The sequence below is a fragment of the Manacus candei genome, unplaced genomic scaffold (assembly GCF_025592945.1).
Source record: "Manacus candei isolate 608988 ecotype Guabito, Panama unplaced genomic scaffold, ASM2559294v1 h1tg000071l, whole genome shotgun sequence".
Taxonomy (NCBI): domain Eukaryota; kingdom Metazoa; phylum Chordata; class Aves; order Passeriformes; family Pipridae; genus Manacus; species Manacus candei.
In genome coordinates, this window is record NW_026138119.1 from 5,750,028 (window position 1) to 5,762,190 (window position 12,163).

General features: G+C 46.9%; 2 protein-coding genes across 4 annotated transcripts; one reads left to right on the forward strand and one right to left on the reverse strand.

The window, feature by feature from the left end:
* The first annotated feature begins 2 nt into the window (after nucleotides 1-2).
* On the forward strand, nucleotides 3-3,670 carry DOLK (dolichol kinase). Of its 2 annotated transcripts, none has more exons than XM_051807456.1 (2): nucleotides 3-56; nucleotides 1,849-3,670. In XM_051807456.1, the coding sequence occupies exon 2, from the start codon at nucleotides 1,935-1,937 to the stop codon at nucleotides 3,504-3,506; it is 1,572 nt and encodes a 523-aa protein (XP_051663416.1). In that variant the 5' UTR covers nucleotides 3-56; nucleotides 1,849-1,934; the 3' UTR covers nucleotides 3,507-3,670. The 2 variants fall into 2 exon arrangements, with proteins under 2 accessions (XP_051663416.1, XP_051663417.1); XM_051807457.1 differs by lacking the exon at nucleotides 3-56 and adding an exon at nucleotides 83-212.
* Nucleotides 3,671-5,898: 2,228 nt separating this feature from the next.
* Nucleotides 5,899-11,926, reverse strand: PHYHD1 (phytanoyl-CoA dioxygenase domain containing 1). 2 transcript variants are annotated; one of them, XM_051808211.1, is made up of 11 exons: nucleotides 11,570-11,926; nucleotides 10,640-10,798; nucleotides 10,072-10,147; nucleotides 9,882-9,929; nucleotides 8,472-8,527; nucleotides 8,219-8,281; nucleotides 8,104-8,125; nucleotides 7,618-7,746; nucleotides 7,017-7,133; nucleotides 6,747-6,873; nucleotides 5,899-6,567 (listed from the first exon to the last, which is right to left on the reverse strand). In XM_051808211.1, exons 1-11 carry the CDS (start codon nucleotides 11,600-11,602, stop codon nucleotides 6,522-6,524), a joined length of 876 nt encoding a protein of 291 aa, XP_051664171.1. In that variant the 5' UTR covers nucleotides 11,603-11,926; the 3' UTR covers nucleotides 5,899-6,521. The 2 variants fall into 2 exon arrangements, with proteins under 2 accessions (XP_051664171.1, XP_051664170.1); XM_051808210.1 differs by having other exon boundaries at nucleotides 11,103-11,772.
* Between the last annotated feature and the right edge of the window lie 237 nt (nucleotides 11,927-12,163).

Sequence of the window (12,163 nt, forward strand, 5' to 3'; positions counted from 1 at the left end):
CTCCCGCCGGTGGGTCATGTGACAGCGGCGGCGCCAAGATGGCGGCGTCCTGCGAGGTGGGTGCGCGCTCCGCTGCCGGGAGGCGGCCGGGGGATGTTCGGGGCTCCGCGAGGGGAACGGGGATCGCCCGGGAGTGCCTCCCACACCTTCCGCAGGCGGCTGCGGCCGCTGTCCCCTGCCGCAGGTTCCCAGGAGCGAAGGCTGGGTTGCGCGTGAGGCGGCTGAGGGCACACGGAGAAGAGAGGGGGCAGGCAGGGGCTGCAGCGAGGCGAGGGATACCGCGCGTTTGGCAGCACATCAGTGGGAAGCTTTCCTGCCCAGGGCAGCCGGGAGGCGGATAGCGAAACGGGCAGAGAACGCTCAGTGTGGCTCGGATCGGGGCGTGACGGGTCCTGTTCGTGATGAGAGAGCGGCAGCGCTGAGGAGCTTCACGCTACCTGAAAGCTGCGGAGCAGGGAATTGCTGCAGGCACAAGAAAATGAAATAATTCAGCAATTAAACGCATCGTGTTGCAGGTTCAGGGGCCAGAGCTTTCAGAGATGCTGCGTTAGAGCAGAGACCTCACAGAGGGTGAAATTCTTGTCTCTCAGCCAGGCTGGGGGACGCTGTCATGTGCCATTATCGATACAAGAGCTGGGCTGCAACTTCAGCGTTGCCAGACTGAGGGGGAGGACTCTTACTCTTTGGCAGGTGGATTTACTCTGCCTCTTCTCAAATAAGCCTTAAGCTTCCCCCTCCCCAGCATGCAGAAACAGCAGAGTGTGACCCCAAAATCATCATTACTTATAGGTACATATTGCCCAGACTTGGTGTTTTTTTTAATGTATGATTAATTTCTTGTCTTGTTTTAACATAACATGTGATGGCAAAAGCTCACCCTGGGCCTGATCAAGCTATGTAGCAACAGTACATGGAATGAAGTTTGGCAATCAAGTATTTCAGGCTGTATGAACAAGGATGCCAGAAAGCAACCTATTAATAATTAAGAGTTTTCATCACAAAATCATAAATAACTAAACCTTGCAGACACACAGTGTGAGGGAGTTTGATGGTACAAACCTCAGTGATAGTGGTACTGAGACCTCTGTCAGCTTCATGGTCTGGTGACACCATTCAACACTGAGTGAAAACCCAAAACAGAACTTTAAATAAATCTCTTGGGGAGCTGGTGTAGATATTGGCAATGAGACTTGGGGAGCAGAATTTAATGAGAGTTTGCTGCTAATCAGCTTAAGGCTGGGCCAGAAAGGATGAGGCAATGCAGTATCTTAGTTGGGATACACACAACTGTATCAGCCATAACAATGCCGACAGAAATACAGAAACTGAGACCTTCAAAGGTCCTAAAAGAGGTGCCAGAATAATGGCAGAGTGTGGAGTTCTGCCTTAGAAAACAGGAATTAAGGTACTGACAGGGGGAAGAGGATGTGCAAAAGCTTTAGCCTTGCCTAGGAGCTGCTCTAAAAGTAGCTGCTCTAAAAGTGAAGCTGCTCTAAAAGTGAAGCTGCTCTAAAAGTGAAGCTGCTCTAAAAGTGAAGCTGCTCTAAAAGTGAAGCTGCTCTAAAAGTGAAGCTGCTCTAAAAGTGAAGCTGCTCTAAAAGTGAAGCTGCTCTAAAAGTGAAGCTGCTCTAAAAGTGAAGCTGCTCTAAAAGTGAAGCTGCTCTAAAAGTGAAGCTGCTCTAAAAGTGAAGCTGCTCTAAAAGTGAAGCTGCTCTAAAAGTGAAGCTGCTCTAAAAGTGAAGCTGCTCTAAAAGTGAAGCTGCTCTAAAAGTGAAGCTGCTCTAAAAGTGAAGCTGCTCTAAAAGTGAAGCTGCTCTAGCTGTTTGCTCTTTCTTTTCTTTTTAACAGGAATCACAGTAGCAGGGAAGGGAATTCTTCCTAATGGACAGCTGAGCACATCAGGACTCCTGAGAGAGATTCTGAAAGCTGGAATCATGCTGAACAAGCCGGTGCTGGTGGAGTCCCTGGTGGTGTTTGCCATCGTGCTCTCGGTGCACGGGGTGGTGTGGGACCGGTTCTCCTGGTGCGCCCTGGCCTTGGCCCTCCAGGCCTTCTACGTCCAGTTCAAGTGGGACCGGCTGCTCCAAGGGGGGGGAGCCGTGTTCCAGTTCCGGGGGGCGGCCAACAGCGGCCTCCTGCCCGCCAGCATGGTCATCCCCCTGCTGGGAATCGTCATGAAGGAGCGGTGCCGGGCCGCCGGCATCGTGTACTTCGAGCACTTCGGGGTCGTCGTGGCCTCCACGGGGATGCTGCTCGCGCTCTTCCTGTCGGTGCTGGCGGTTGGCATCACCAAACCCGTGCCAACCAACACCTGCATCCTGACTGGCATGGCTGGCAGCGTCATCGTCTACACCATGAAACACTCCCTGGCTGTCTCAGAAGTCATAGAGGTCCTGGAAGTGCTGCTCATCTTTGTCTACCTCAGTATGATCCTGCTGTACTTGCTGCCTCGGTGTTTCACCCCCGGGGAAGCGCTGCTGGTTCTTGGAGGTGTGAGTTTTGTCCTCAATCAGCTCATTAAACGCTCACTGAATGTGGTCGAGGGCAAAGGGGACCCCATTGACTTCTTCCTTCTGGTGGCAGTTGTTGGAGTTGTTCTCCTTGGTCTTTTTTTCACTGTGCTTTTCAGTTTCATGGATTCAGGCACGTGGATCTCCTCCATGTTCTTCCACATGATGACAGCAGTGTTGGGCTTAGGGGTCATCATGCCTTGGCTGTACAGACTCATCCAGAGGAACCCTCTGCTCTGGCTGCTGCAGTTTCTGTTTCAGACAGAGACAAGACTTTACCTTCTCGTGTACTGGACCCTCTTGGCTGCCTCAGCCTGTGGGGTGGTTTTCTACCAGAATGCAAAGAGATCATCTGAATCCAAAAAACACCAGGCCTCCACTATCACCAGGAAATATTTCCACTTCATTGTTGTAGCCACTTATGTCCCTGGACTCATTTATGACCGTCAGCTCCTCTATGTTGCTGCAGTGCTGTGCCTGGCAGTGTTTATCTTCTTGGAATACGTCCGGTACTTCCGGATCAAACCCTTTGGCCAAACCCTCAGGCATTTGCTGTCTCTCTTCTTGGATGAAAGGGACAGTGGCCCTCTAATCTTGACTCATATTTATCTCCTCCTTGGCATGTCCCTCCCAGTGTGGTTGTTCCCCAGATCCTGTGCTCCCAAAGGCACCTTGTCTGGGGCAGGAGCACTGGTCCCCTACTCCGGAGTGTTGGCAGTGGGGGTAGGAGACACTATTGCCTCTGTTTTTGGCAGTGCAATGGGGGAGATCAAATGGCCAGGAACAAAGAAGACCTTTGAAGGGACAATGACAGCTATTTTTGCTCAGATCATTGCTGTGGCCCTGATTCTGATCTTTGACAGCAGTGTGAATCTGAACTCCAGCTACGCCTGGATTCTGGCATCTGTGAGTTTGGTTTCTCTGTTGGAAGCTTATACCACCCAAATTGATAACCTGCTGCTGCCTCTCTACCTCCAGATCATGTTCATGGCATAGAAGCACTTCCAGGAACAAAGGTTTCTCCCTTCCTAGAGAAAAGTGGTACTAGAAGATGCACTGTAATGGAAGCTCAAAGCTGACCTAAACACTACTTTTAGTACAGCAGAGAAAATAGTTAAAATCAGAAATGAGACTTATTTAAAATAAAGGTTTTGGTTTGGTCTTGTTTCCCCCCCTGTTGAAAACAGCCTGAGTTAGGTTCTCACAGCAACAAATATGACTGATAAAAACAGCCTATGTTTAATAATCCAACTATCCAAGTTTCTTCTGGGGGTCCAGAGGCAAAGGAAGCAGAGGAAGAAGAGGTAAGTCAATTAAAGGGGAAAAAAATAAATCAGCAGATCTCTCAGATGTTGCCACCTCTGTATTGTACCTTGTTTTCCATACTGAGTCCTGCATCTTGTATTAGTGAACATGTGAACTCTCATTTCTGCATGAGCACCATGTAAAGCATGTTTGATAACAAGGGTGGGCACTCAGAGCAGGTACAAGAGTCCAAATGTGTCCAGTCCATCAGCAAGAACCACAAACACAACTCCAAACTCAGAAGCTGCCACATCCATGGTGGGTGGGGAAGATTTGGGAATGTCAGACACTACTCATTCCAAGCCCTACTAATAACAACAGTACATTTTTAGCCCTGAAGTTTTATTCAATGAGAAGAATGTTTTGTCTTTCCCAAGATTTTAATCTCTAAATCCATTTGGAATGAATATGGGGGGGGGGGAATTAAGCAAAGTCACAGCTAAAACTAATTACACATTAATTCTGAAAGCAGAAAATCTGTTCAAGTCAATAAAATTTTCTACTACTACTGCACTTTTCTACTTTTCACATTTTTTTTCAGCCAGATGTTTAATTAAATAACTTATAAAAATCCTTCTATCAACAAATTGAGTAAAGCCATTGAATTCTGCCCACTTAATTAAAATTACAACTACTATTTTGTGGCCAAAAAGCCCACCTCATTTTTATGTGTTAAACACTTCTGTACTGACAGTCTCTTCTCACTGGTTTGCCAGGTGTCCACTAGAACAAAGCACACGTGGCCTCCCTGCCTCTTCCCTTCCCCTGAGATGTGTCCAAGCAGGAGACTGGCATTCCAGGATTCCTGTTTGCATCCTGAAGTTAACTTCTGACCCCCTTTTAATTCACTTTTGGGAACAGTTTGGGGAGGGTCCAAGGTGCCTCACACAACACTGTCCTGCTGAGACTGTGTCTTGGGACTGAGAGTAAGACCCAGGGGTGGGTGAAACCAGTCTCTGGGCCAGCAGAGTTGGCTCCAGAATCCAATATTTGTGTCCCTGCAACAAGTCAGGACTGGAATAGCTGAGAGGCAGCATTGCCCAATTCACCCCCTGCCTGGGCAGGGCTCCTGGGACTTGGTGCTGCTTTTCCTGAGGAGGCCAAAGTTGGCCAGAGCCAGTTAATAAGGAAATACATTGTCAGATATTCTCTGTAGGAAACCAAACTCAGTAACTGTACTGGGCTGAGTTTCCTTCACTTTCTAGCAGGAAATCCTGCCAATCAATCCAGATTTTTGCTTTTACTTATGCACTTGAACGAGGTGATTTTGCACATTGCAGGTAGTGGTGCACATAATCAGAGGACAAACTATCCCTCCTCAGCAGAATTCTAAATTATTAACTCTTCTCATGGAAAGACACAGACAAAGCTTGAGCTGCTTCTGTCACAAGCCAAAGCCTTCACCACTGATGGAATAAAATAGCACCACAGGTAAGGGAAGTAACTTCTTTCCCCCCTGCTCACACCTTTCAAACAAACTGTATAAAAGGCAGTTTCTAAATGCAGAAACTTTGCATTCAGTGTTACTGCTGTTGTCATTACCCAGCTCCCCAATTCCTGCCCCAGCCACCTGAGCTGTTCCTCTGTGAGGAATTCTTTGCTGGATTCAAGCTACTCTGCATTGCCCAAAGGGCTGAAAGGAAACTTTTTTCCCTTAAAGAAACTAAATTCACCTCAAACAAATGCCAGAGATAAGCAATATCCATTTGCAAGGGATGAGTCAGTAAGAACTGGGCTCACTCTGCCACAGCTCTGACAGTCTGAGGGTTACTCTGATGTAATTCATGCCTTGGTGACACCAGGCTCATATCTCACGGCTGACACTGCATCAGTGCTGCTGAAATCACACCTACACAGCTTCTGTGCAGTTCAGGACACAGGCTTGAGCTTGCCTTGGATGTAACTTTGGTTTCCAAACAGTCCTTGCTGTAAGTTGCCTTGGCTTTGGTGAGGTTTTGGGGGTAGAAATTGTTCTTGTGCATATTGAGAGCTCAAACTGCTCATCAGACAACCTGGTGCTGGCCCCATCTGTTGGGAGGTCACACTGTGTCTTCCTCAAAGAAAAGATGATGGAGATGAAAAGGAGAATTTCTATTCTTTTATTAAGTGCAAGGAGTTGGATTGAGGTTCTTTGCTCCCACCATTTCAACACAAATCTTTAAGAACTGTCATATTTTTAATCAACACACCCAGAGATCAAACACTCAACCACAGTTTGCTGGGGAATACTTAGAAAATTGATTATAAAAAGCAGAGTTCCTGCTTTATTTTGCCTACAACAGGGCTGTTTTAAATCACTGTTACTCCAACAACAGGGCAGAGACCTAAGGGTGAAAGTCAACCTTCTTCCCATGACACATTCACCTGCACAACCAAGAAATGCACTTAAGCTCTTAAACTGAATCTGCAAGAAGAAATACTTCTTAACTGGTCCCAGTCAAGGTGCAGTGGTCTTTACTGGTCTGTTCTCAAGACTGAAGAGGTTTCCTTACTGAAAGGACTGGGTGGCTACTCTCACACTACAGGGCTCCTGCTGCAGCAGGAGGTTCTGTCTCCTGCAGGCGTGTTGGGCTGTGACAAAAGTCCTTGTTCCCAGGATGAATTAACCTCGAGAGCTGCCATAAGGGAAGGTCATGTTTAAGGGGAACATGAAGGAACAATCAGGAATATTGATCAGCTATTGACTCCAGAAGCCAGTCACTGACTTCAAGTGTAGAGCGATGGAAAAGGCAGTTCAGGAGTTGGCTGGAGCCTGGGAAGGAAGGAAGGAAGGAAGGGAGAAAAACAAAACTTCAGAGGCTGTTCCAGTGCTGCAGGTACAAAATCAGTGCTAGGCAGGGCACTACCAACAACCTGTGACAGACAAGACCACCAGTGACAGTTCATCCTGGCTCCAGTTTCCTCAGCTGCCTGTGGGGATCACGACCTTACCAGTTCTCCTTGCTCCAGGTGGTGCCCTTGGCCTCCATCACGTGGAAGGTGAACGCGTGGCGAGAGGACTCCGAGCTGTTCAGTTCACTCTTATGGACAACTTCCCCATGGATGAGGATGAGTCCACCTGTGGGAAAGAAACCCCTGTACTGCTGGGGTTTTTTTCCAAATGGTGGAAAGCTCCAGCTTTCCAATGGAAGGGTTAAATACAATTTTAGCTCCCTTGTGTTTCCTCGGGCTGTGAAGTGACACATTTGGGGCTGTTTGTACCTTTCTTTATGGGCAGAGGGATGAACTGACTGTCATCATAGGCTGGCTCTGACCCTACAAACTCCACACATGTTGAGGCACCTGAAGGTGCACGAACCATCCTCCGGGTAATTCCATCTGCAAATCCACAAACACACAAAAATTAAACATGTAACTACGTTCTGCACAGCAGAGGAACAATATCTGTGATTTATCAAACTTTATTATTGCTATATTCAATTTTTCCTTAGTAATTTGGGCAGAGTCTTTTTCATTAAACAAAGATTTAGGATTTTCCAGCTGTGGCAGAAACAGATAAACAACTGCCTTTTGTTTGCCTTTCTGGCCCCTTCTGTGCATTGCAAAAGACCTTTTTGGACACAAACAGTCCCAGGCTTCTGCAAAGCCAACCTTTGGTCCATTTATCCTTTCTATAAGAGCATAAATCACAATTCAAGTGCAGCTGACTCCAGGATTTGAGCGATGAGTGCCTTAAAATCTGAAGAGCACTAGTCACTGAGGGAATGTTTAGGTGAGCAGTAATTTAAAGCTGCTTAATGTGCTCTAGAGGTGGTGAAAACAGAACTGGTAACCCAGTAGTGGTCACCCACACAACTCTTACTGGTGTGAGAGCCAGGGATGAACCACAGGCAGCCATTCTCCTGTGTGGCATCTTCCAGGGCAATCCAGAAGCCCAGGATCCTGCCCAGAGGCTCCGTGTGCAGGAAGGTGGCATCCTGGTGAGGTGTCACTGCAAGGAGAGATGGTTGTGCAGGTCTTTTAACCCCTGAGGAATTCAGTTCCATGAGAAGGACCTCAGGCTTGCACCTCCCTGGCTCAGTGTCCTCATCTGCCCACCCATCTAAATTAAATCTTACAGTAAAATACCACCTCTCAGGCTGCTGCAAATGTAAAAGCAGCTCTTTGTTCGAGCTGCACATGATGTAGAAACACTTCCAGAAAACATGGAGTTTTTAAAATCATTTTAAGAAGGTTTGGACCACCAAACTCACAGGCTTAAGTCTGATTCTGAGCCTTTTTCCTGGTAATATTCCTTTCCTAAAGGAGCATTCCCTGTAGAGTGATATAGAGATAACAAAAGTCTCACCTTCACCACCAATGCCAGGTTGCTGCAAGGAAAGAAAGGTGATGTGTGAAGAGATTCAGAGCTTCCCACCTAACAGGGTCTTTCTTGAGTGACAAGACAACTTGAATCACTGTACCTTGAAGATATACATGCTTTGCACAACTACTGGTCTCTCAAGGCCTAGTTTTCTTCCCAATTCCTGCAAGAAAACTTTCCAAGATTTATGTTTGCTGTTTTCTGCACACCATATAACATTATTCTGGAAAGATATTTAAATTTCTTTTCACTGACAAAATTACTATCATTGGGAGTCTAGAAAATTAAGATTAACTACTCCATAATTTATTTATTTTTCCCCCAGACCAGTCTAAGAAGCAGTAACAGCTCACCTGCACCTTGGAGGAGTGGGTGATTTGCTTGAAGACAGGATCATAAGCATGTAGAGCTGAGGGAAAAAAAAAAAAGGCTCAGACTGAAGATTTCCTGAACAGAAGGGAACCTGGCAGCTCTCAGGATGAGCTGGAGAGGCCACAGCCAAGCAGGATAAATTGCAGCCAGAAACTTTCATGCCTCCCAAGATGGATAGACATGGATTATCACACCTAAGGTGATAGGACACTTGAAGGTTGTAGAATCACACAATCATCATTAGAGATCATAAATATAATCACTCCCTGGCCACAAACTGCAGATAAATAAAAAAGCAGTGTATAACAGAGTGGAAAAAAAAAAAAAAAGAGTGTTATGTGATTATATTATGCAAGTGACAACCAATATATGTGACCCCAAAGCACATGGGTGAACACACCCCTTAAAAACACAGTTCTTAAGACCTACCAAAAAAGGAAGTGCTGCAAAAACAAGTCACAGCTTATTTTTGATGCCCTTCAGAGAGCCACAGCCTGCAGGTCAGAGCTGTTTGTGCAGACACTGCTACGACCCAGCTCTGACAAACCCATGAAGCCAAGGCTTGGAGTTGTGCCTCCAGCTTGTTGGGATCATTGCTGTGCCTCCAGCCCATTGCCACAGGTCCAGCAGGAGCTGCTCCTGAACAAGGGATGAGGATGGACTTGACCAAGAGGAGTAATTACAGAAATTTAAGCCTAGAGAAGACTTTTGAATTTGCTAAGTTGCAGAGTCAGCAGGAATCTGCAGTTGTTTTCACTTCCCCTGGGGAAAAGCTGAAGTGTAACAGAATGGCAGCAGGCCTGGGAAGGGGAGAGTGTTTTTCCGAGAAAACCTAAGAACAAGAACTCTCAGTTCTGTGTTTCCAAGTTCAGTAGAGTTCAATCTGAACAAAGTTCATGTGTTTCCAGACTCAGTGAATCCCACTCTCATTTTCCATGTATTGTTTGAAAACAAAAGGGATCAAAAGCAAGCCCAGTAGCTGTGAAAGAGGAAATAGGTCAAACTGAGACCAGTAAGGGTAAAGCAAAAGTGCTGGTGACACCAGAGGAGGGAGGAACAGCTTTGGCAACCCAGCATCAGACTGGACACAGTTTGATCTGTACCAAATGTGACCCTTCTCGGGTGGGAAATTTGTCAGAGCAAATCTCTTACATAAAAAGCCAAGGGCTGAAGTCCAGCCTTTCCCATGTCAGTGACTCTGAGCTATGCATCGCTGAAAAACCTCCAGAAGGGCTCTCTGAAAAGGACTGAAACAGAAGATTAAGTCCTTTGAGAGCAGAGAGTGAGGGGTAGCATGGAGAGAATTGCAGAGATAGTTATTTACAGGGAGTAGGTCTGGAGAAACCCTCCCCTTTTGTCCACCCCCTTCCAAACACCATCCTTTAACGTACCATGGCCAATCTTGCTGATGGACTTCTCCTTTGGAATTAGAAAGTTGCCTATGAAAAAAAAAAACAAACAAAACAGAATTTACCATTGTTTGCAAAGCAGGAATCGTCCCCTGAGCTGGAAACTGGCCCCTATCCCCTCACTCAGCCTTTTCTCATCCCCTCCCTGTGGCAAACTCAGGCCAGGGCTTACCTTTCTTGTCCAAAACACCTTTCTCAAAGAAGAATCTAATCTTGTCTCCACTGGTTAGGAAATAATCCGAGCTACCCTGCCAGGGATAAGAGCCCAGTAAAGAGAGCATCCTTACAAAAACATAAATTAACCTTCGATCAAAGCATTAACACTCACCTGCATCTTTTTTCCCCAACAAGATGCAGCATAAACAAAACATAATAAAAAAAAAAAATCACTCAAAAAGGCTTTTACAGCACTGCTTATTAGGGCTTTACAAGAACCTCTCACATAGAGGCTGCCCTTGCTTTTCTTTTGCTGTCTGCCTGGAAAATAACCATTTTCTGTCTGCAGAACAAGTACAAAGTGATCTGTGAGAGCTGCTTGTGGCAACGGGGGGCTGAAAGTCACAAATCCTCCCCTTCACCCTCTGATAAAACCCCACCAAACACTTGCAAAAAGCTGGAAAGCAAAGTCCTCTCGTGGTGTTCAGTTAAAAGAAGGAGTCACGTTTCCACAGTGACTCCTGAGCAGCAATTTGCCTTCTCCCTTCCTCCTTCCAGTGCTCCAGCCCTGCCTTTCCCAGTACCTGTGCCTGGAGCTGCTCCTCCTCCCTGGTGGAGAACTCTGTGCGGCAGTGAGGGGGCACTTCCATCCCCTCGATGATTCCCTGGATCTGGCTCCTCATGCTGTCACACTCCTCTGTGCTGCAAAACCCCTCCAGGACAAGGAAGCCATCCCTGTGGAACTGGGAGAGACGAGGTGGCTGCTCCCCTCCAGAGCCCCCAGGGGAAAGCAGCACAAAGCAGGAGAAAACAGTTCTCTTTGCAGGGTGAGAAGCATCCAGCCCTCAGCCCTGCAGCTGGACAGCCTGTTCTTAATGCTGTATTTCAGGAGGGGGAACAACATGCTCTTTATCTTTTATTTCTATTGTAGAAGAGATTCATTAACAGGCTGAGACTCCAGTTTAAGAACTATCCCAACCCCTCAGTCCTCAAAGCAGAGATCTCGCCCTTTGTGGTTTAAGGATAATTTATCTAAGATTAAATTACCAAGCCTGCTAACACAAACAGAGCAGTCATTCCTGTGTGCCAAATCAGAATGAGATTCCTTTACCAGCTGGAAGGCGTTGTTTTCTCTCAGGAGAAAATCCCTGGGTGATTTGTCACGGCTGACTACACAATCCCTTACGAAATGAAGTGAACTCTGTTGGGCACTACAGTTTCTTTATATAGAATACCCTGGAGATTATCCTTTGCCAGTTCAGAGCTGAGAGCTGAGCAGCACAGACAGAGGGGCACGGGGGAAATTCCTCCAAGAGCTCTGCAGGACACGTTGCCCTCTGGAAGAGTTTGTCGGCTCGACACTCACACACTCAAAATTAACGTAATACAAGAAGCTGGGGGGAATATAAAGTGTTTGTAAAGCAGATTTCAGGGCCAGGTTAAGTAGCAGTGACTATTACAAGCAGTGTCACTGCACTGGGGACACGCTCCCTCCCCGGAGAGCAGCTCCTTACCTTCTGGATCTGATCCTGGCTTACAGAGGCCATCGGGACAGAAGCTCCCCAGATCCCAGCAGCTCCACGATGCCACCCGGGCTCTGCAGGGCTGACTCTCCGCCTCTCCACGTGATCCTTGTCCCAGCATGTGATAAAAGCCAGTGCTGGACACCCAGACTCTTGTGCAGCCACCGGAGCTGCTGCTCCAGGAACTCTGTCTCCATTCCTGGTGCCTCTTTGTTCCTGGCAGAGGCATTTGGGGCTGCACAGTTTGGCTTTGGCTCTTGGTGGTAACAAAGTGCATAAAAACTGCTCGAGTGGACTTGCAAACTTGATTAACTTTTTAACCCCAAGGAGGAATCGCTTTTCATTAATAACCCAGATTTAAAAAGTAGAGCAGTTAAGCTGGTAAACACAGGGGTAAAATAGGATTCAATGAAAACATATGGATGTCTTAAAACAAATTTAAAGTAGTGGTTCAGGCTCCTACAGAGCCCTTTTTGCTCAGTCCTGCAGGTGCTTCACTCACCTCAAAGGGCTCCAACAACCCAGGAGGTGACAAATGGGTGTTAAAACTAAAAAGCTTTCCCTGAGGGTTTGGTACAACCCATA